This window comes from Schistocerca cancellata, chromosome 10, assembly GCF_023864275.1.
Source record: "Schistocerca cancellata isolate TAMUIC-IGC-003103 chromosome 10, iqSchCanc2.1, whole genome shotgun sequence".
Classification (NCBI taxonomy): domain Eukaryota; kingdom Metazoa; phylum Arthropoda; class Insecta; order Orthoptera; family Acrididae; genus Schistocerca; species Schistocerca cancellata.
The window spans coordinates 38841762-38866604 of record NC_064635.1 but is presented as its reverse complement, the minus strand read 5'-3'; the positions used below and the strand labels follow the sequence as shown (position 1 = coordinate 38866604).

Below are 24843 nucleotides of genomic sequence, written 5' to 3'. Positions count from 1 at the left end.
AGACGTGCTAGATTGATACCTCCTGTAGATTGCGGTTGGCTCTGTTATTTTCTCTCGAAACAAATGGCACACACTTTCGAGAAATCAAAGTATCCTAAATTTATTTAGAGCTGAGCTAATGTAAACTTAAACAGTGCTGAAAGGTCAACATTGCTAAAGACTGTTCTTTTCATTCCAGTCCAATCGCTTGTTGGGAATTCCCTTTCTCATCACTTACCCCTGCAAGATGGTTTACTCAATAGTGGTGTACTCTGCTCTCTACTCACCAATGTACACGCACCTAGATGCAGTCGTAACATTTACGGATGTCGGTAAGTGTGCTATATTACTACTGTACGTCTCTTAGCCGTAGAGTAACTGGTTATAGCTAACAATATGCAATATAGCAGACAGACGTCAGCGACCAGTCTTGCATGTATACGCACATTAATATTTTAAAATATATGTATTAGTCATATGTATTTGCACTGTGTTGAGTATGTCTCAATTTGTGATCTTCTGAAGTAATATGCATTTTAAAGTTCATTTTTTCTATAAAAAATTATTGTAATAACTGCAAGAAATTGTATAGTTTCTAGTGTGACAAATACTGAAAAGAAATTGTGTTCAACTTGGAATAACAGAAATTCCACCCTCAAAGAGGATATATGTATAGCAAAGCCAAATAGGATATGCGCAGCCTGTAACACTCAATGTCTTCAAGATTGAAAATTTTGAAATTGAGTTTTGAAACGTTCCTAAACTCCCAATGTCACACGATACAAGAGGCGTTGTACACAACGCTGTGATTTGTTGTTGAAAGCTCGGAGCTGTTGTTCCTAAAAATAAACACATTACTTCCTCCCACATATCTTACAAAAAGACCATGAAGCTAACATTCAGAGAAACTGGTTCACACAGAGGCTTAACCAGTTGTTTTTGCCCTGCACCATTTGCAAGTGTAACAAAAATGGAAAATTGGGAAAAGTAGGTAAAAAGGATGCTTGTCTAAAAGCTGACTTGCACTAGTCAGCCACACATTTACCAAACCCAAACCGTTAATTAGATTGCACAGGTTATAGCACGATTCATGACTGAAAATCGCTCATTCCTAGTAATCCATTTTCCAATGGCATCGTTCATTCCACCACATCAAGCATCACTTAGCATTTACTACAGATATGGGTCGCTTATGAGGAGCTGCTCAACTAGTCTCCCATTCTTTTAGCTACCTACACCTGGGCTCGTGGTAGTACTTCAGATAATGAGGATGATTGCTTCCACTGATTTCATCAGATTTTTTTACAAGTATCCTTTACATACTCTACAGTCCCTCTAAACACATGAGGTCTGCCTGGTCTTATGTTAAATGTGATTGTCCTTTCCTATTAGACTTCACAATCACATTTCTAACACATTTAGAATGGTTAAAGTTCAACTGATCAGTTTGCTGTGCAGGTGATATCCAACGATAAGCCCACATTCGAAGCCACTGAGCTCTCCTGACACAGATTCTGCTGTAACTGCCTATACGCTGAGAATACAATGCCGCCTTTCATACTGGCAGGTCCATCTCTCGTGTTACCTAATGGCGTGTGTGTGTGTGTGTGTGTGTGTGTGTGTGTGTGTGTGTGTGTGTGTGTGTGTGTGTGTGTGTGTGTGTGTGTGTGTATGTGAGTAGGATTGCAAACTAATGGATGATTCAGTTTCCGTAGTATTACTCTAATCGTAAGTCTATAAGCTGCAGAAACAACTTCCCTGTTTACTGTTAAAACCGACTGTGAGGAATAAATGTAAGGCTCATGTTCGTGTAAAAATATTTTGTTGAAAATTATGTGAGGAGAAATTGCACAGTATTTTTTCCCTCGCAGTAGGTTTTAACAGAACATATAGTGTTTAAAAAAAATAGCCTAAGTCTGTCTGAATGTTTATTAGAATAATATACAAAAATGTGAAGTAAATCAGTCAAGAACTTTGCGGTATTTGAGGTAATGAAGGGTTAAACGACACATTGTCTTTGTATAGAGGTGCAGATAAAGAAAACTAATTATTTCATAAAACATTTAAATTGCGTAGACTCGGATTACCTCAAATAAGTTACTCCACGTGAAAACACTGTAGAATAGACATACCATGTAGTATCCATAGTATCTCAATTATTCACAAAGCTGAGTTCATTTTACAGGGTGAGCACAGTCTTGCCCTGATAACAATTTATTACAGAATAACCGTCTGACACAGTGTCTGGAGATAGGCGTAATGTCCGGATCGGTGGATTGGAAGGAACAGTCCAACACCCTGGCCACCACGCTCTCCAGATGTTACGCCCCTTGACAGTCTTCGTCACACCAGTTACTGACGTCGACGAACTGACGGCTAGGATAAAAGCTGCTGTGGGTACTGTGACAGAACACATGTTACGAAACATCTGGCGGGAACTAGAATACCGCCTGTACATCCTCCGAGCTACCAAGGGAGCACACTTCAAAGGTTACAAAACTGGTGGTAAAAAAAAAGTAACACTAACCAGTGTAACGGCATCAAATGTAACTTTCGTCAAACGGGTATTCTGTTCTAAGTTCTTATAATCAAGGCAAGAGTCTGTGCTCACCCTGTCCTTTAACTAGTTTTGCATTAACACTCTACCTGTCGCCTGCTGTACAGTCTGTGTCGCCTACAACCAATCCAGCTGCAGTTCTGGTGTGTCCCGCAGGTGTCGACATCATGATCTACGTGGCGGTGGCAATGAGCCTGAGCGACTGGATCCAAAGGAGGTACCCCACGCCAGACTCCGGCGAGCGGGTGCCCATCCTTACAGAACCGGCATGAAAGAGTTCCTTGCTACGGGGCCATCTGTAAACACAATTACTTCATTTCTCAGCTTGATACTGGTTGTACAGCGGAAATACAGTGTGACTGTAATTTGTTGTAACAGTTTTACAAAAGTGCAGTGTACAGCTGATCTCTCTTCTGTAACTAATCGAAATGCAGAGCGCTTAGTAGACTGCAAAACACTGTACTAGTGTCACTTACCCCCATTTTCTGTAACCCCTCCTGCAGCGGATTTACGGCTTCACATCAAATCACACTTCGCACAATCTTGGGCCAACTCTTGGGAGGCTACTTCCCTGTCTAATAAACTTCGTGTGATTAGGGTGACACCAGGCCCGTGGCGTTCTTCCTTTCGCCTCTCCCGAAAGGACTCGACCACACACTGTCGTCTCCGCATTGGCCATACCAGGCTGACCCATGGTTTTCTTTTGCGTGATGAGCCACCCCCACTTTGTGGTTGTGGAGCCTTCCAGTCAGTAGCCCACATTTTGGTTGAATGCCCCCTTCTTTTGGCTCTGCGTGCTAAGTAAAGACTGCCCCGCACTTTACCTTTCATACTGGCTGACGATTTCCGGACGGTCGACCTGGTTCTCGGTTTCCTCTGGGAAATTGGTTTTTATCCTCAGTTTTAAGGTTTTTTAATCTCTGGTGTTGGGGCATGGCGGTGAGTGTTGGGGGTATCTCCCACTGTAAGCCGTGTTGGGAGATTCCCGACTCCCCTCCCTGGCCGAGATCCTCTTCTCTTCCTCTTTTACACTGTTCCTTTTTTTAGGATTGGTTAGTCTCCTTTTCCCATACGCACTTCTACATTATAGTGGTTGCATCTTTTAAGTCGCAGGTGGTGTTGCCTATGCTGCTTCAGAGGTGGGCCCTCTAGCATAGCGTTGGGTTCGCTCTCTTGCTGACTTACCTCATTTTGTTTTTACCATTGACAACTTGACTGCCCTTTTACATTTTGTAGCCTTCTCCCTTTTATTGTTCTGACTTTTCTGAGATGTCACACTATCGGAATGGACGACATTTGAAACAAGGGACTGATGACCTTGCTGTTTGGTCCCTTCAACCCCAAACAACCAACAAACACTGTACTAATGAGTTTCACTCATGTACATGCTACCATTATTTTAGTTTCATCGAGCATAACACTACTCGCAATTACGGCGCCTTAAATTACCTTGTTTCTTAGAAGGGGGGAAAATACCACAAAAGTAGACATATCAGACAAATTTACAGAAATGTTTCACAATAAATGTTTAAATTCTGTTTTGATTACTTTGCATGACGGGCAAACCAATGTTCATAGCACGTTTAGACTCGGAAAGCTTTCGACAATGCTGACTGCAATACTCTTACAAATTCCGAAGGTGGTCGGGGTAAAATACAGGAGCGAGGGACTGTTTGCAAATTGTACAGATGGCAGTGAAGAGTGGAGGGGCGTGAAAAAGTAGAGGTTAAGAGGGTGAGACCGGATTGTAGCCTATCCCCAACGTCATTCAATCTGTACATAAAGGCAGTAAAGTGAACAAACTAAAAATTGGGAGTGGGAATTGAAGCCCAGGGAGAAAAAGTATAAACTTCGTAATTATGTTGTCATCGGCAAATCTGACAGCAAAGGCCTACAAAGAACAGCTGAATGGAATGTACAGTGTCTTGAAAGATGGATATAAAGTGAACATAAAAGCAAGAAAAAGATAATGGAATGTAGTCGAATCAGGTGATACTAAGGGAATTAGGACACGACAGTTGAAGTATAGATTTTTGCTGTTCGGGTGTAAAATGATGGCCGAAGTAGAGGATATAAAATGTAGACTGGCAATGGCAAGAAAAGCGTTTCTGAAGGAAACAAAAGTAACACTGAATATAGATTTATGTATTGCGAAGTCTTTCCTGAACGTAATCGTCTGGTATGTAGCCATGAATGAAACTTAAACATGGCTGGTAAATAGTTAAGACATAAAGAAAATAGCATTTCAAATGTTGTGCTACAGAAAAATGCTGAAAATTAAATGGGTAGATCACTTATTAAACAAGGTACTGAACAGAATTGGAGAGACGAGAAGCTTGTGGCACAGCCTGAGTAGAAAGACGTTGATCGATAGGACGCATTCTGAGGCATCAAGTGATCACCAATTATTTAGTACTGGAGGCAAGTGTGGGCTGGGGATAAAAAATCAGAGGTAGGCAAAGAGATAAACAGTAAGCTGTTTCAGCAAGATATGTTGCAGTACTTATTTGGAGACGAAGAGGCTTGCGCAGGATAGACCAGCACGGAGCTGCAGCAAACTAGTTTTCGTACTGAAAAAGACGTGATAGTTGGCGCAAGGTCTAACAGTGTAAATGGCTCCAAATTGCATATCGTTTAACGGATTTAACGCTACTGTTATTAGAGGCGGCAGAACTTTAAGCATAATGGTTTTGTCACACAATACTACACGCACACAACACTAATATATTTATCCTGTCAAAATCTTACATAATAGTCGTTACGAAATAACCAGGCTTCATACACCAGCAGATTAGAATTTATATCACTTAAGATGCTATTTGGAGTATATTCAAAAATTATTCACAATGTAAGTCCAATTTACTTCCTCAAAGTGGGTTCTGGGCCACCAATACACAATTATCGAAGTTATGACCAACAACACCTATGCTCGTATAGGAAACCAATTTAAAACTGCCGCTGCAATATTTCACCAAGATGGCGGCTAAAATAAGACAATCACTTACCGATTCTCTTTACGCCCTGTTTTACTACTAACAAATCTTCTTTACATTTTCACTATATGCATTAACATTTGAAAATGTCAATGTTAATCGCTCATTATTAACTACTTACCAACAAACCGTGCTGTAGATCAACAGAGCTATTGGCTCCGCTCCTTTCTAGCTGACCAGAAAACTTTATGCAAGACGAGAATTACAATGAAATGAAAGTTCAAACAAATAAAATTCAATGACACTGTATTTGTTCAAATATTGACAACATAGTACAGTTTTTTACAGACAGCTGTTACATTAAACACGTCCGATCACAACAGTAGTTCAAACAAGGATTATTGTAGAAGAATCACAGATAACAAAAATGAAGATTTCAATTTACTTTTTCCATGAGTATTGTCTACAATTTTCACAGAAAATTGTAACTGATTATAATTATAGTGTCGATGAAGTCCTTTTTCATCATTATAACGGGAATGTTCGCTCAAAACTCCACACACAATGCTGTCGTGAATGATGTTCTGAATAAAATATTATCGTAGATATAACATTGGCCCTAGGGCAGGAAAAAAATAGTTTATGTATTGTATTTTATCAGACCACCATACCCACAATGCTTAATGTTCACTTTCACATGATCAACATATTATTCTCATCACGCAAATGTTACATTGAGTAACGCATGACACAGTGTTGACGGGATTGTGTAAATGGTTTCAGTAACTGTACAGTATTGGAAAATGTGGCGGAGACTTCCCGGATTAACTTATCGTCCTCCCCGCCTCTCCATTAGGGTTCACTGGATTCGGGAAACCGGGAACAAAAGCGTCAAAAGGGGCTTCAAGAAAAGTGTTACCTACTCTTGTCAGGCTTGATATGAATATATTTTGAACACGAGACTTTATATTTTGGTCGCATCAGAGGACAAGAGTCTTTTACGGAGGCTTAACATGAAAATTAAAAGTTAATGTAACTCAGATAACAAATTTCATTTAACGATTCCCCGAAGACGACGCGCAGCCGCCCGCCCCCGGAACGCTCCAGACTGAGAAGATGGATCGTCGGCTGCCACACCTTGGTCTGGATCTGTTGCTGTCTGGGAGTATTACAGCAGCAGGTCTTGCTTCTTTCCACGTCCCTCTCGTATAACATGGGTACATGAAATCTCGAAAAAAAGGGTATCAGTAACAAGATTATTATATTTATCCTGTGGAAGAAGTTCGTCTCATTCACTTTCATTCACACAGATTCATACAGTTCGTTTTTGGACGATGTCCTGCATCTTGACACTCCATTTGAATATTGTAATTCATAGTCGACTTTAACTATGCACATGTACAACACTGCACCGTCTTTCATTCTGGTGTCCATCATGTGCTTTATCTCCTGCGGTAGGCAAAATTTACTGCGAGGCGCTGCGTAACCAGCATTGCATTATACGAGGTTTGTCCGGAAAATACGCATAAAAGTTGAATAATAACTTTATTTTACAATTATTCAGGTATTATAACATGGTCTCCTTCAAAGTACTCGACCTGAGACGCGATACACTTCTGCCAACGCCGTTTCCACTGTTGATAACATTGCTGAAAGTCTTCAGTTGTGATGTTGTTCAGTTGCCGTGTCGTTTCCGCCTTGATGGCTTCCACATCTACCAAGTGCCGCCCCCCGAAGCACCATTTTGCATTTCGGGAACATGAAGTCACACGGAGCTAAATCTAGTGAATAAGGCGGGTGGTCTGTCACGGTGATCGAGCTTCGGGCCAAAAACTCGCGCACAACGAGCGACGTGTGAGCGGGCGCATTGTCGTGATGAAGGATCCACCTGCCCACTTTCGCCAGCTACGGTCGAACTCGGGCCACACGAGCTCTGAGACGTGTCAGAACTTCAACGTAAAAATTTCCATTCACTCTCTGGCCGGGAGGGACGAATTCCTTGTGAACAATGCCCCAGAATCAAAGAAAACAAACATTGTCTTCACATTGGACCTTGATTTTCGCGACTTTTTTGTTCTCGGTTCTCCTGCTAGTTTCCATTCCTTGCTTTGAGATTTGAGCTCCACATCGAATTCGTAAAACCAGGACTCGACTCCAGTGATGACTCGGTTGAGAAAGTCCCCTCGTTCCTCTGCTTCCAACCAATCCTCACAGCACTCAACCCTCTTTGCTTTCTGTTCTGGCGTCAAGAGCTTCGGTACGATTTTCGCACACAATTTCTTCATTTCAAGTTTTTGTGCAAGGATTTCGTGAACAATTGTTTTGGGGATTGACAGCTCGTCAGCAATCATTCTGACTGTCAATCTACGGTCTTTAAGAACACAAGCCCGAATTCGTTCAACATTTGCATCGGAACTCGATGTCGACGGGCGTCCTGGGCGAGGGTCATCGTTCACTTCTTCTCGGCCATCCCGGAACCTTTTTAATCACTTGTTCACGGTTGGTTCCTTCAGAGAATTGTCTCCGTAAATCTGTTTAAACACTCAAAAATCTCACGGCCGTTCATGCCTAGCTTTGCAAGAAACTTGATGTTGACACGCTGTTCCTCAGAGAGCTCCATGCCGACGGCAGGTGAAAAAGGTAAGTCAACAAGCTGCCGCACACTCCCACTTTCACGCAGAGTGCTCAGACTCGAACAGAGCGTTGATGGGATTGATTACAGCAATAGTCACACCTGGCGGTGACTGCAGCTTGTAACATAGACATTATTCAACTTTTATACGTATTTTCCGGACAAACCTCGTATTGTCAGTGTGTCTCATAACATTTGGCACGCGAAGATAACTCGTAACACCTTGCAGATCTACAGTTTTACATCGATTTTAATACTGTCAACAGTTCAACGTCCGTGTCGGCGCTGCTATAATCACAGTTCATCACTTTCCTTGAAAAGTTTTCACGCGTCCACAAGACTTTCGTAGTTCTTGTGAGACACGCTTCACTCATTCGGGAGGACGACGGTTCAATCCCGCGTCCGGCCATCCTGATTTAGGTTTTCCGTGATTTCCCTAAATTACTCCAGGCCAATGCCGGGATGGTTCCTCTGAAAGGGCACGGCTGACTTCCTTCCCCATCCTTCCCTAATCCGATGAGACCGATGAGCACGCTGTCTGGTCTCCTTCGCCAAACCAACCAACCGACCAACCAACCAACACGCTTCACTGTCCTGATTGCTGCTAGTGTTTCATAAACGACACAACAATCTCTGTTCCGTTGACTTCGTTTGGGTCCCTGGCCATGTGGGTAATGAGCTCGCTGATCGTTTGGCTGGGGGAGCAATCACTTACCCCCCGTTTTCTGTATCCTGCAGCGGATTTACGGCTTCACATCAAATCCCACATCGCGCAGTCATGGGCCAACTCTTGGGAGGCTACTTCCGTGTTTAATAAACTTCGTGCGATTAAGGTGACACCAGGCCCGTGGCGTTCTTGCTTTCCCCTCTCCGGAAAGGACTCGTCTCCGCATTGGCCAAACCACGCTGACCCATGGTTTTCTTCTACGTGATCAGCCGCCCTTACTTTGTGGTTGTGGAGCCTTCCAGTCAGTAGCATTCTTCTGGCTCTGCGTGCTAAGTACAGACTCCCCCGCACTTCACCTTTGATGTTGGCTGACTATTCCTGGATGGTCTCTCTGGTTCTCGGTTTCCTCCAGGAAAGTAGTTTTTATTCTCAGTTTTAAGATTTTTAATCTCTGGTGTTGGGGCTGGGCGGTGAGTGTTGGTATCTGCCACTGTAAGCCGTGTTTGGAGATTCCCTGGTCGAGATCCTCTTTTACACTTTCTTTTTTTAGGATTGGTTAGTCTCATTTTCCCATACGCACTTCAACATTCTAGCGGTTGTATCTTTTAAGTCGCAGGTGGTCTTGCCTCTGCCGCTTCAAAGTTGGGATATTTCCTGCCTCTGGCATAGCGCTGGGTTCGCTCTCTTGCTCACTTACCTCATTTTCTTTTTACCATTGACAACATGACTGCCCCTTTTACATTTTTAGCTTTTCTCTTTTATTGTTCTGACTTTTCTGAGATGTCACACTATCGGAATGGACCACATTTGAAACAAGGGACTGATGACCTTGCTGTTTGGTCCCTTCAACCCCAACCAACCGACAATCTTCTATACAACTCACACTTTACAAAATAATGAATTTGTTTGTCCATGCATACATTCTTCCATATTGTAATACAACAAAGATTATACTGTCAACAAAATGAGACAAGATGGCTGCTAGAATCTTCAACATTGTTCTGACAGTATGGTCATCATTGAGCAGTGTAGATACAGTACATTTCCATATTTGACACAAGTTTTATCTCCGTTCATTTATACTAATCAATTCATATTTTTGTTAGGATTGTTACCAGATTATAGGAAAAATGTCCATGTTCGGTTCATCTAACAGGAAAAAGCTCATAAGAGTAAATGGCAAATATAACCCCACAAAGAAAAATGAACCCCAAAAAGTACACAACAGGAAAACGTTCCATGAATGGTGAATGAGGATGCAAACTAACTTTTCACACACAATTAAGATTTGTTATGTGTGCGTAGCTGTGGTTGCGTAGCTGTGGTTGCGTAGCTGTGGTTGCGTAGCTGTGGTTGCGTAGCTGTGGTTGCGTAGCTGTGGTTGCGTAGCTGTGGTTGCGTAGCTGTGGTTGCGTAGCTGTGGTTGCGTAGCTGTGGTTGCGTAGCTGTGGTTGCGTAGCTGTGGTTGCGTAGCTGTGGTTGCGTAGCTGTGGTTGCGTAGCTGTGGTTGCGTAGCTGTGGTTGCGTAGCTGTGGTTGCGTAGCTGTGGTTGCGTAGCTGTGGTTGCGTTCAGGACTCATTTATCCTTGTACATGAATAAACATTATGTATATACTTATTTATATTGGGAATTTCTATAACCTAGGTAAAAAGACAAAGAAATTGCGTTTACTGAGGTAGGATTTGCAGTAACTTGTATAGAATAATTGAAATTTTTATAAAAAAATTCTCCCATTTTGGGATTTATACTTCATGAATACTATAGTCTAAATACTGGCATGTAAGCTTACATACTAGTACATATAAATTCATTAAATTACTTGTAACAGTTCCACTATACATATTTACCTTCGAGCAGTTGTGCATTTGCACTGGACATATTTTCTTTACATCGGCATAAAAATGGATTCCTACTGTAAATATTTCTTAATGTCTCTGACAATAATCCTTTTAGGTTCCCTGTACTGACATGTTCTAGTACATAACACTTGTCATGTGGGTTTATTTTAAATGGTCTTTTGTACAATACTTGAGATTTCCTTAGTCCAGGGGGCCGAGTATGAAGCTCTGCAATAGGTCTTACGAGGACTGATGTTCGTATGATAAACATAATCTCTTATGATACCTGGTCAATCAATAAATACTTCAGGATATCTGGATAACAATTTTATTAATTGTCCAGCCTGTGAAGCGTCTATGCAAGTTGCCTCTTTCACCTTCTCATCTATTGTTGCACCGATAACGATATTGGGTGCATCATTATTTCGGTTAATGGCACTTTTGTGTGTGATCATATTCCAACACCAACTACTTGTGTTTGCCGACCGACATCTAATTCTCTTGTCGGCGGAAGGCTGGCACCGAACTCCCGAGTTAGCTTCAAAGTTATTGGTCGCTCCGGTACTTAAGTACACATGTTCCCGGGCGTGATCTATTACAGCCTCTCTGTCCCGTAAAAACTCTAGGCCCAGTAACATCGGTGTTAAGTTTTCCATTAATAAGAACTTGCATATCACGCTATCATTTCCAAAGGAAACTTCAACCTGTGTGTGGCACTTCATAATTCGTGCCTTCTTTCCCAGCGGTCCTATAACTGCAATTCGTAACGGGCAAAATCGGCTGTCTTTTTATTTGCGTTACCTTCCTAAAAAAATTGTTCATCACCGATACACTCGCAACTGAGTAGAGGAGGACAATGGTTGCTGTTCCATTGACATTTGCCTGAATATTTTTTCCTTCCCTATCAGCGCCGGCAGATTCTTGATAGTTAATCTCCGATTTTATTACCATGCTGATAGCGAATCATATTAACATTCTCTTGCAGAGACCTATTGCCTGCGTTCTTAGTCTCGGTCACCTGGCGAAGGCCTATAGGGACCGAGATTAGTTTGTTGACTTTGGTATATTTTGTTTCGGCTCTGAGAATTACCTCCACTATTTTCACATTTTGTGACTGTACAGTCGGAGGTGGTCTACTCGGGTCCCAGCATTGTTGGTACTGGATATTCGACATAGGCGTAGCCTGTACGTAATTTACTGGCTGACCAGGACTCATAAAATTTTGTTGCAGCTGCCAGTGATTTGGCACTGGTTGTCGCCAATATTCACTGTCACTACGCATGTTTTTTAGGTTTATCCTTGTACGGAGTTAGATTTATTTTCATTCCGTCTTTTACGATAAGAATTATTATTGGCATTTTCATTACAATACTGCTTTTGGTTACCATTCGGCTGCTGGTAGTCATTGGTTACCAGGTAATTATTATTACAGAAGTAATCAGATTTTAGATTGTAAAGATTTATTACCATTACTATACTTTCAATTGCCATGGGTTTTTGTTTTTCTTGGGACAGCCTTCGCCCCTATTTCCATTACTTCCGTTCAAGGAACATTTTCCGTCAGAACAGTTAGCACTATTTGTTCAATGACAATTCTTTCTGGCGTCTTCTTGGACTATGTCCTACATAACAGAACGCAGCTTGTCAATGGAGAGAAGTCTTCCGAAGTAAGAGTGATTTCAGGTGTGCCGCAGAGGAGTGTCGTAGGACCGTTGCTATTCACAATATACATAAATGACTTTGTGGATAACATCGAAAGTTCACAGAGACTTTTTGCGGATGATGCTGTAGTACATCGATAGGTTGCAACAATGGAAAATTGTACTGAAATGCAGGAGGACCTGCAACGAATTTACGCATGTTGCAGGGGATGGCAATTGAATCTCAATGCAGACAAGTGTAATGTGCTGCGAATACATAAAGATCCTTTATCATTTAGCTACAATATAGCAGGTCTGCAATAGTTAATTCCATAAATTATCTGGGAGTAGGCATTAGGAGTGATTTACAAATGGAATGACCATATAAAATTAATCGTCGGTAAAGCAATGCCAGACCGAGATTCATTAGAAGAATCCCAAGGAAATGTAGTCTGAAAACAAAGTAAGTAGGTTACAAGACGCTTGTTCGCCCACTGCTTGAATACTGCTCACCAATATGGGATCCGTACCAGATAGGGTTGACAGAAGAGATAAAGATGCAACGGAGAGAACCGCGCTTCGTTACAGGATCATTTAGTAATCGCGAAAGCGTTACGGAGATGATAAACTCCAGTGGACGACTCTGAAAGAGAGACGCTCAGTAGCTCGGTACGGGCTTTTGTTGAAGTTTCAAGAACATACTTTCACCAAAGAGTCAGGCAGTATGTTGCTCCCTCCTACGTAGATCTCGCGAAGAGACCATGAGGATAAAATCAGAGATTAGAGCCCACACAGAGGCATACCGACAATCTTTCTTTCCACGAACAATGACTAGAATAGAAGGGAGAACACAGAGGTACTCAATGTACCCTCCGCCACACACCGTCAGGTGGCTTGAGCCGTATGGATGTACATGTAGAAACTATAACAGATAAATATTCCTTAAGATCAGTATCTGTGACGTTACATAGTTGGCAATCTAGCCTTCAATACTCGTTAAGAGTCCTGTGTGGTTACTAGTTCATCCCAGTACAGAGTCATGTTGATATATTTTTCAAAGTATTTTCTCAGAGTCTGTTTTCGGGTTTTCCATTTTTGCGTTATACACAATCTTTCTCAGTCGTTTCTCGACCAGAACTGATCGAGAAACGCCTTCCCAAATTCATTAAATGTTTTGCATGTTTCTGCTGCGTTCAACGCCCAGAGCGATGCGTCACCGAATTTTTCTGTTCCTTGTCCAAGATTTCGGAAGAACGCTTCTAAAGTTTCTAACAAAAACTACGGGATGAATATTCTTTCTACTTTCCTCGTTGAATACTTGGAATTGATGCTGTTTAATTAACCTTCTTTTATAGATTAAGGTACTAAAGTGTATGGAGTTTTCATTAGCAGGAGGCGTACTGATATTATGTACTCCGCTTCATAATTCGGGTTTATTGGTCAAACAAAAGTCTGGGGTAATATGGGTTGATTTCCGAAACTTAAGTCTTTAATGCTCTGCAATAGAGGTCGCTAGAAAATTTTCTTTGTTCCTTTGCCTGTCAGTACCAGCGCCCTCGTTGCTGTATGCTGACATTGTTTCAAAATTGTGGTTTTCCATGTTCAATATCTTGGCTATTTCCTTTCTGACTTGTTTCTGTATTTATGTGGGTATGTCATTCTGTATTGACTCCATAGTAGCAGTCGAGGCTTTGAACTGGGTTTCTAACTTACCTACTTCGGTTTGAAGATTATTCATTGAGTTGGTATGTTTAACGGTTCAATAAAAGTTTTTATTGCATTGATTTCTTTGTTGAAATGAGTCGTAATTGCTTTATCACAATCGACTAACACTTGATTAATTCTCTGGGAGATTTCCGTATCTCATTCTATAAAAATATTAATTCTTCCATGAATTTCCTCTACACGCTCCTGGTCCCTGAGCTCTCGTTGCAGTTCACACTCCTCCTCTCTTCGCTCGCGTTCGCTTTCTATACCCTTTTCTTGTCAAAGTTTTTCTTTTTCCTGTTTAATGATATTGAATTTTGCAAATAATACTAGCAATCCGGTAGTGGCATAGCTTGAGAACTGATAATTTCTGCCCCTTGCCAGGTAGAAATATTATCATTCACTTACAACGGTTTAACAGCAGGAATATCATTTCGTGTTGACAACTTCACAGTTTCATTTTAGCTTGGAATGTAAGGTAATAAATTGTCATAAATATGTACATTATCAAGTACTTGCACTGGAGTGTTCAAAGGTAGATATATTTTAGGGTCAGATGCCATTTCAGCATCAGCCTGCTCATTCGATTTCACTCTTTAGCCTAACCATTGTTATTGTTGTGGTCTTCAGTCCTGAGACTGGTTTGATGCAGCTCTCCATGCTACTCTATGCTATGCAAGCTTCATCTCCCACTACCTACTGTACCCCTTTCTGTACAAAGGTCCTTCTGTTTTTAGTTTCTCCAATTTTATGACTTTCGTTCTCATTGCTGCTGGTTTCCATTTTCGGTTTTTTACTGTTTCTTAAGTCCTGGACCGGGCGCTAATGACCATAGCAGTTTTGCGCCCTAAAACCAAACCAAAACAAAACAAACTACCTACTACAGCCTACATCCTTCTGAATCTGCTTAGTGTATTCATCTCTTGGTCTCCCTCTACGATTTTTACCCTCCACGCTGCCCTCCAGTACTACATTGGTGATCCCTCGATGTCTCAAAACATGTCCTACCAACCGATCCCTACTTCTAGTCAAGTTGTGCCAGCCACAAACTTACCTTCTCCCAGTTCTATTCAGTAACTCCTCATCAGTTATGTGATCTACCCATCTAATCTTCAGTATTCTTCTGTAGAACCACATTTCAAAAGCTTCTTTCTCTTCTTGTCCAAACTATTTATCGTCCACGTTTCACTTCCATGCGTGGCTACACTTCATACAAATACTTTCCGAAACGACTTCCTGACACTTAAACCTATACTCGATGTTAACAAATTTCTCTTCTTCAAAAACGCTTTCCTTGCCATTGCCAGTCTACATTTTATATCCTCTCCACTTCGACCATCAGTTATTTTGCTCCCCAAATAGCAAAACTCCTTTACTACTTTAAGTGTCTCATTTCCTAATCTAATACCCTCAGCATCACCCGACTTAGACTACATTCCATTATCCTCGTTTTGCTTTTGTTGATGTTCATCTTATATCATCCCTTGAAGACACTGTTCATTCTGTTCAACTGCTCTTCCAAGTCCTTTGCTGTCTCTGACAGAATTACAATGTCTTCGGCGAACCTCAAAGTTTTTATATGTTCTCCATGGATTTTAATACCTACTCAGTTTTTCTTTTGTTTCCTTTACTGCTTGCTTAATATACAGATTGAACAACATCGGGGAGAGGCTACAGCCCTGTCTTACTCCCTTCCCAGCCACTGCTTCCCTTTCATGCCCCTCGACTCTTAAAACTGCTATCTGGTTTCTGTACAAATTGTAAATAGCCTTTCGTTCCCTGTCTTTTACACCTGCCACCTTAAGAATTTGAAAGAGAGTACTCCAGTCTCTACAAATGCTAGAAACTTATATTTGCCTTTCCTTAATCTTTCTTCTAAGATAAGTCGTAAGGTCAGTATTGCCTCACGTGTTCCAACATTTCTACGGAATCCTACCTGATCTTCCCCAAGGTCGGTTTCTACCAGTTTTTCCATTCGTCTGTAAAGAATTCGCATTAATATTTTGCAGCTGTGACTTATTAAACTGATAGTTCGGTAATTTTTACATCTCTCAACACCTGCTTTCTTTGGGATTGGAATTATTATATTCTTCTTGAAGTCTGAGGGTATTTCGCCTGTCTCATACATCTTGCTTACCAGATGGTAAAGTTTTGTCAGGACTGGCTCCCCCAAGGCTGTCAGTAGTGCTAATGGAATGTTGTCTACTCTCGGGGCCTTGTTTCGACTTAGGTCTTTCAGTGCTCTGTCAAACTCTTCACGCAGTATCATATCTCCCATTTCATCTTCATCTATATCCTCTTCCATTTCCATAATATTGTCCTCAAGTACATCGCCCTTGTATAGACCCTCTATATACTCCCTCCACCTTTCTGCTTTCCCTTCTTTGCTTTCCATCTGAGCTCTTGATATTCATACAAGAGGTTCTCTTCCCTGCGAAGGTCTCTTTAATTTTCCTGTAGGCAGTATCTATCTTACCCCTAGTGAGATAAACCTCTACATCCTTACATTTGTCCTCTAGCCATCCCTGCTTAGCCATTTTGCATTTCCTGTCAATCTCATTTTTGAGACGTTTGTATTCCTTTTTGCCTGCTTTATTTACTGCATTTTTATATTTTCTCCTTTCATCAATTAAATTCAATATTTCTTCTGTTACCCAAGGATTTCTTATAGCCCTCGTCTTTTTACCTACTTGATCCTCCGCTGCCTTCACTACTTCATCCCACAGAGCTACCCATTCTGCTTCTACTGTGTTTCTTTCCCCCATTCCTGTCAATTGTTCCCTTATGCTCTCCCTGAAACTCTGTACAACCTCTGGTTCTTTCAGTTTATCCAGGTCCCATCTCCTAAAATTTCCACCTTTTTGCAGTTTCTTTAGTTTTAATCTACAGTTCATAACCAATAGATTGTGGTCAGTCCACATCTACCCCTGGAAATGTCTTAGAATTTAAAACCTGGTTCCTAAATCTGTCTTACCATTATATAATCTGATACCTTCCAGTAACTCCAGGATTCGTTCATGTATACAACCTTCTTTTATGATTGTTGAACTAAGTGTTAGCTATGATTAGGTTGTGCTCTGTGCAAAATTCTTCCAGGCGGCCTCCTCTTTTGTTTCTTAGCCCCAATCCATATTCACCTACTATGTTTCCTTCTCTCCCTTTTCCTACTACCGAATTCCAGTCACCCACGACTATTAAATTTTTGTCTCCCTTAACTACCTGAATAATATCTTTTATCTCATCATACATTCCATCAATTTCTTCATCTGCAGAGCTAGTTGGCATATAAACTTGTACTACTGTAGTAGGCATGGGCTTCGTGTCTATCTTGGTCACAATAATGCGTTCACTATGCTGTTTGTAGCAGCTTACCCACACTCCTATTTTTTATTCATTATTAAACCTACTCCTGCATTACCCCTATTTGATTTTGTATTTATAACCCTGTATTCACCTGACCAAAAGTCTTGTTCCTCCTGCCACCGAACTTCACTAATTCCTACTATATCGAACTTTAATCTATCCATTTCCCTTTTTAAATTTTCTAATCTACCTGCCCGATTAAGGGATCTGACATTCCGCACTCTGATCCGTAGAACGCCAGTTTTCCTTCTCCTGATAACGACGTCCTCCTGAGTAGTCCCTGCCCGGAGATCCAAATGGGGGACTATTTTACCTCCGGAATATTTTACCCAAGAGGACGCCAACATCATTTAAACATGCATTAAAGCTGCATGCACTGGGGAAAAATTACGGCTGTAGTTTCCCATTGCTTTAAGCTGTTCGCAGTACCAGTACAGCAAGGCCGTTTTGGCTAGTGTTAAAAGGCCAGATCAATCAATCATCCAGACTGTTGCCCCTGCAACTACTGAAAAGGCTGCTGCCCCTGTTCAGGAACCACACATCTGTCTGGCCTCTCAACAGATACCCCTCCATTGTGGTTGCACTTACGGTACGGCTATCTGTATCGCTGAGGCACGCAAGCCTCCCCACCAACGGCAAGGTCCATGGTTCATGGGGGAGGGGTCTAACCATATTTGACACTAATATTGACCTATAAACTGACAATAACAATATTCCAACAAAATACGTTACAGCTAACACATACACAAATAACAATAGAAAAATGGGTGAAATGTGTGCACAAAAATCTAAGACAAATATACTTGAAAATATTACACTCGCAGCAGGAATAGTGTAGCACTGCTACCTGAGGCTGCTTTCACTGTCACTAAATTTTAAAAGCACACAAGCACCCAATGCCAACTGCGTGCGTGTTGGAACATTAACATGAACATCTATTCCTACCCTTTTTCATCCGTTGATGGACAGCACAGCTTAATTGTTGTTAGATGTTTCTCGCAACATTTCAGATGATATACGAGGGTGACTCCAAAAGAAAGCACACTATTTTTTTAAATCTATCTTTTATTATACACCCCCAGGGGGTCCACAACTCTTTTGTGGATACGTGCGTGGCGAGCACGGGGCCCCGAGCTATTGCAGCCTTCTTTCTCTCCAGGGCTGCATTTCCTTCCTCTTCCCCTCCTTTCCCCTCCTTGCTCCTTTCCCGTCGCCCTCTTCTCTCCCTCTCTTGGTGTCCTTGCTTATGTTGGCCCCCCGCTATCCTCCTGGTTCTGTTGGTTTTACATTCCGGCTTTGTTGCGTAATCATCTCCTCCTTTTGGCGTTCCTTGGTCCCCCTCTGTGGTTTATAGCCAGCACGGTGGCCAGCCCGTGTGATGGGGTCGCTATGTACCCTTTTGGTTGAGCCCCCTGAACACACAGGGATCACACTTCTGATACCTGAGCTGTGACCACCTCATGCATGCCTTGGAGTGGTTGCTCGTCATCCTGGAGCATCGGAACTCCCGGCAATGGCCGCCATGCTAGACGGCCCTTGCTGTGGCTGGGTGGCGCCTGTGAGGAGAGCCCCTGATCGGAGTGGGTGGTATCAGGGCGGACGCTATGCAAATGAAATGCATAGGGGTCCAGAATTCTGGCCGTTCTTCTGCGGCTGTCTCTCTGCGTGGAACTGATTAAAGTGCTTCTTCTCTTGCTCCTTCGGCCTTCCCTTCCATGGCTACCCCCTGGGAGGAGGGTCAGGTCCGTCGGCTAGGGGCGAAACCTTTCCCCCATTATCTAGTTTGCACCAGGACTGATGGAGATACTTTCACCAATACCAATCCTTTATTCTTTGTGGAACACATTGAAGAAAAGTTTGGCGAAGTGGACTCCCTGAGCAAGATGCGGTCGGGTTTGTTGCTGATCAAAACGAATTCAGCTGCCCAATCTGCGGCCCTTCGTGCCTGTACCCATCTTGGCACAATTCCTGTGTCCATTACCCCCCACCAGTCTCTAAATATGGTACAAGGTGTGGTTTTTCACAGGGACCGCATCCTTCAAACTGATGAACTTCGGGACAATCTTGAACGGCGGGGTGTTCACTTTGTTCGGTATGTCCAGAAGGGTCCTAAAGACAATCGCATTGATACTGGTGCCTTTATCCTGGCCTTTGAAGGGGATACCCTCCCTGAGAAAGTTAAGATTATGGTTTATCGATGTGATGTGAAGCTGTACATCCCACTGCCTATGAGGTGTTTTAAGTGCTTGCGTCTTGGACACATGTCTTCCCACTGTTCACAGGCCCCTCTCTGTGGCGACTGTGGACGTCCACTCCATGAGGGCGAGTCCCTGTGTTCCCCCTCCTGTGTGTGTAAATTGTCATGGTAGTCATTCTCCATGTTCACCATATTGCCCAGTATGTAAGAAGGAAAAGAAGATACAGGAGTATAAGTCCCTCGATCGTTTAACCTACACAGAGGCCCGTAAGAAATATACAAGTCTTCACCCTGCGTCCATGACATCTAGTTACGCCTTGGTTACATCTTCACCCCCATCCCGGACCCCTCTCCTCCCCCCCCCCTCCCCCTCCCCAGCCGGAGAAGTGTCCCACTCCTTCAGCGTCTGCCGGTCAAGGGCGCCTCTCCTGGGATGCCCCTTCCTGGCACCTTCCAGCCCAAAGGTCTGCTGCCGCGCGACGACCGCGAGAGCCGCGGTCTGTCGGCCCCCACGTCGCCCGGTCTCTTTCTGTTCCCGATCTTGCTGCAGCTGGCTCCTTTATGCCACACAGCCCTCCTCGATCTCAGCCTGAAAAGAAGAAGAAACATAAGTCCCGGGACACGTTGGTATCTGTGGGAATGAGGCGGCCGATATAGCGGCCAAGGCTGCAGTTTCTCTTCCTCGGCCAGCTATGCAGTCGCTTCCCTTCACCGATATACGGAGCGGTTTATGTCGCCAAGTTGCTCATTTATGGCATGCGCATTGGTCGGCACTTCCCCGTAATAAATTGCGGGAAGTGAAAGCCCTTCCTTGCGCTTGGACCTCTTCCTCCCGAACGCGTCGTCGGGAGGAGGTAATTTTAGCTAGACTCCGGATAGGGCACTGTCGTTTTAGCCATCGACATCTTTTAAGCGGCGATCCTCCCCCACTCTGTCCCCACTGCTCTCAGCTGTGGACGGTAAGACACCTTTTAATTGAATGCCCCTATTTTAATCCGTTACGCTCCCGTCTACAGCTATCGCCTGATTTATCGTCGATTTTAGCAGATGACACGCGCTCAGCCGACCGCGTTCTCCAGTTTATTAGTGACAGTGAAACATTAAAGATAAGTAAATGCGTAAGGCTAGTTCTACATTTGGAAAACACGATCCTGACAAATTTTCCACCAAAAAATTTGTAAATTTGTATTTCCAAAGTTTCGTTTTTTTTTTTTCTGTCAATGGTTGCAGCGATATGTTTCCAGCAGCTCAGCGAACTGTACCAGTTCGTCGCCCAGCGACTCTTCTAAATCATCTGGGTAAGCATTCACGATGTGAGAAATTCTTTTCAAGATCTCTTCTTCTGTAAGAACAAAATATTAGCCATGCGTTTAGCTACTGCAGCCAGTACATTGTCAATTACCACAATAAACACCTGAAATTCAAAATGTTCTCCAGGAGTTTGATTTTCTAAAACTTCGAGTGTAGTAGACCCACTAAAATGGCCGTACTTTGTATTTCGCTTGTCTCGTCTTGAAGTTTGTTGCTGTTATTCTTCACAGATAGTAGGGATTCGACTTTTGCCTCTATTTCTGAAAATGTGAACCTCATTGATTGGATATAGACATGTAAGGATTTGTAAAGTGCATATCCGGTACTCAAATCTCTATCAGATGACTGCAGCGAAACGCTAGTCGCTTGCAAGCGTTCTAGAATTCTGTTCCGTGCGACACACATTATTCCCATTTCCATCTTACTCATTTTCAAGACCACTCTGTAAGCCTCATTGCAGCGCTTTACCTTTTGGTGCATATTAGTAGATATGTCATTCAAAACTTGTGTGACCGTATGAAAACCAAATAAAATCGCCTTTGTAGCATCAGCTCTTGAAGACCACCTAGTGTTAGATAACCTTTTCAAAATCGAAATTTTAGTACTATCATTTTTGCAGTGCTTTCGAAAGAAGGCCACATCGATAGGTAGAAGTGGAAAAAAATGTATAGAGGCTTTCAAGGAATTCAAAGGACATTCTACAGCACAGTTGGCGACAAAATTCATCGAATGTGAAAAACAGGGAATGCATTAAATGTACTTATTTATATCTTCAATTCGTTCTTCTAAGCTGGTGTACCTGCCACTCACGTTACTGTCATTGTCATAGCTTTGCCTGCGACAGTCTTAGATATTAATGCTATTATCTGTTAAAAAAAAAGATAGTAAGCTTTTGGAGAGTTATTAAGCTGTATGAAATTCCACATCCAAGAATTTCACAAATCTTTCCACTGGTCTGGATGGTAAGACATAGTGCCGTATCAGTCAGATATATCAGGAGTAGACTCCAGTAGTATTTAAATCTCTCAATTTCGCAAATAATATGATAAAGTATGGCTGAAGCAATTAGATGGATAAATTCCCATCACGTTGTTTTTGACAGGGACGTCGTACATCCCTTTCCTTTATTTGCATGAATACGTATATGTTAGGCCCGAAACACATCAAATTTGGCTAGTAATTCTAATAACCATAAATAAGTTCCACTGTGGGGTTCATCACCACCTCGAAATGCTAGCCTTCAAAAACATGGTTCAAATGGCTCTGAGCACTATGGGACTTAACATCTGAGGTCATCAGTCCCCTAGAACTTAGAACTACTTAAACCTAACTAACCTAAGGACATCACACACATCCATGCCCGAGGCAGGATTCGAAACTGCGACCGTAGCGGTCGCGCGGTTCCAGACTGTAGCGGCTAGAACCGCTCGACCACTTCGGGCAGCTGCTAGCCTTCGCTCAGCTAAAAAACTTATAACTGCAACTATTCGTTCTAAGAGTGTTCGCCAATACTTTCGTTCGTTCTCAATTTGGCTTACAAATTGAGTCTCGACACGTGGATCCTTGTTGTTATTTCAGAAATAACAAGGGAATTATCGCTTTTCTATGCGAACTGCTTTCTTCATGTCTCTTCAGCAAATTATTTGCATTCTTCCAGTCATGTAATACGTCTTTCGTAAACCGTGGCGAGCCATCACAATTTGCCCCCCCCTCCCCCCCCCCCAGGGGGTCCACAACTCTTTTGTGGATACGTGCGTAGCGAGCATGGGACCCCGAGCTAATGTGGCCCTCCTTCCTTTCCGGGCTGCATACCTTCCTTTTCCACATCCTTCCCTATGCCCCATCTTCGCCCCCCCCCCTCCCCTCCCCACCCCTCTGGCTCTTTCCTTCCCTTTCTCCCCCTCTGGGAGTATGGTTTGTGCCTACGTCCGGAGACGGTCGCTCGTAAATGTAACGCATTCTTCGCCTTCTCTGCTTGCAAGTCTTCATCCTTCCTTTGTCCTTCTCTTTACCCTTTTCTCCACTGTGGCGTTTGAGACCTCTCTTCTTTCCTTTCCCTTTCTTAGTCTTTCCCTTTCACTTTCTTCTTCCCTGTGCGTGTCTGAAGGCCGACCCACGCATTTTCGTGCGTAGGCGGTGACGGGGTAACGCGTAATTTCCCCACCCTGGGTAGACAGGTAGGACACGTACGTACCCCCTGGTAACGGCCAGGCCCAGGGAAGGGTGATTGCACGAGCTGATACCTTCCGAAAGTGCCGATTGGTCCCTCCGTCCGTTTGTCGGGAGGTGTGACCTGAGGTGTGAACAATCACCTAAGGCGGGAGTGCCCTCAGAGAGGGCCCCCACAAGGGAAGAGCGCGCCATCGGAGACGCCGGTAATCATGGGGGATTCTTCTGCAATGGTTTCCTCACCTTCCACTATGTCGGCTCACAAGCGTAAGTTCACTGAATCTCGGCCACAGACAGTTCTTCCATCGTTGCCACAGTTCCTTGTTGTTTCTCAGTCTGACGAAGGTCACGACTTCTCCACGGTCAACCCTTTCATTATTCAGAAAGGTGTCGACGCAATTGCAGGTCCTGTAAAGTCTTGTTCCAGATTACGGAATGGCACCTTGTTGTTAGAAACGGTCAGTGCCCTCCAGGCACAAAAATTGCTGCGTACTTCACTGCTCCACACCTTCCCTGTCCGGGTTGAAGCGCACCGCACTTTAAATTCCTCGCGTGGAGTCGTTTATACACGCTCCCTCAATGGACTGTCTTAACGAAGAAATTTAGCACTACCTGTCTGACCAGGGCGTAATGGCTGTTCATAGAGTTATGAAAAGGGTTGACACAAACATCGTTCCAACCCGTACTGTCTACTTGACATTTGACAGGGTTCAACTCTCATCGAAAATAAAAGCGGGCTATGAGGTAATTTCCGTCCGCCCCTACGTCCCAATCCCTACGCGTTGCTATCGGTGCCAGTGGTTCAATCATACCAGCCAGTCGTGTTCCAACCCGGCCAAATGTGTTACATGGGGCAAGGATGCCCATTAGGGTGCTTGTCCCCCTCCATCCTCTCGTTGCATCAACTGTATGAGTGACCACGCTGCTTCCTCTCGAGATTGCCCCATTTTTAAAGACGCAAAGCTCATTCAGGAAATCAGAGTGAAGGAAAAGGTGTCGACCTTTGCTGCTCGAAAATTATTCGCAAGTCGAAAGCCCACTGTGCCTCAGGCAAGAAAATACAACACTGTCCTTGCCTCTCCTCGGCCAACAAAGGAGGCGGCCACGCAGACTTGTGATCTCACCTTTAGTGCCACGGTCGTCAGATCGGCCAGCGCAAAGATCGCCCGTTCAACCTAACCACTTTCGCCTGCTCAATCTATGGCTCGCCGTTCATCGGGTTCTGCTAAATCTCGATCCCAAAAGTCAGACACCCGGACTTCCAAAAAAGAGCATACTCGTGAAGATTTTTTACGTACCCAAACATCACAACCATTGGTTCCTCCTTCATCTAAACATGTTTCCAAGAAGGCTAATAAGAAACCCAGTTCCTCTCCTCCGCCACGGCGTGTGTCATCTACAGCACCACCTGGCGGTAACTGCCCTCGGCCGTCTTCTGTGCCGCCGAGGCGCACTGCTGGCGGCCGATCAACCGGCCGATCGCTGGTGGCAGGAGCTGCTCCTGAACAACCTATGGATCAGGATCTTTTGCCTTCCACGCTGTCGGTAGCAAGCTCTGAGCAGTCGTTGAGTTGACGGCAACCTTGGTCACATTCCTCCATTTTCTGTCCACCCTATGTCCATTATCCATTGGAATATCCGCGGCATTTGACCAATCGGGATGAATTGACAATGCTCCTACGATCCTACTCGCCGTTCATCTTCAGGAAACAAAGCTGCGTCCCCATGACCGCTTTGTCTTCCCCCATTTTCAGTCAGTCCGATTTGATCTCCCCTCTGTTGAAGGCACTCAAGCACATGGAGGACTCATGATTCTTCTCCATAATACTGTCCATTATCACCAAATCCC

General features: G+C 43.4%; 1 protein-coding gene across 1 annotated transcript in view; it reads left to right on the top strand.

Moving 5' to 3' along the window:
• The first annotated feature begins 205 nt into the window (after positions 1-205).
• The window catches only part of LOC126106682 (uncharacterized), a 379708-nt gene continuing 355070 nt past the window's right edge, over positions 206-24843 (top strand). The window contains exon 1 of the mRNA XM_049913049.1: positions 206-311. Within this exon, the coding sequence (XP_049769006.1) occupies positions 306-311 (6 nt within the window). The 5' untranslated portion in view covers positions 206-305. The remainder of the gene's footprint in view (positions 312-24843) is intronic.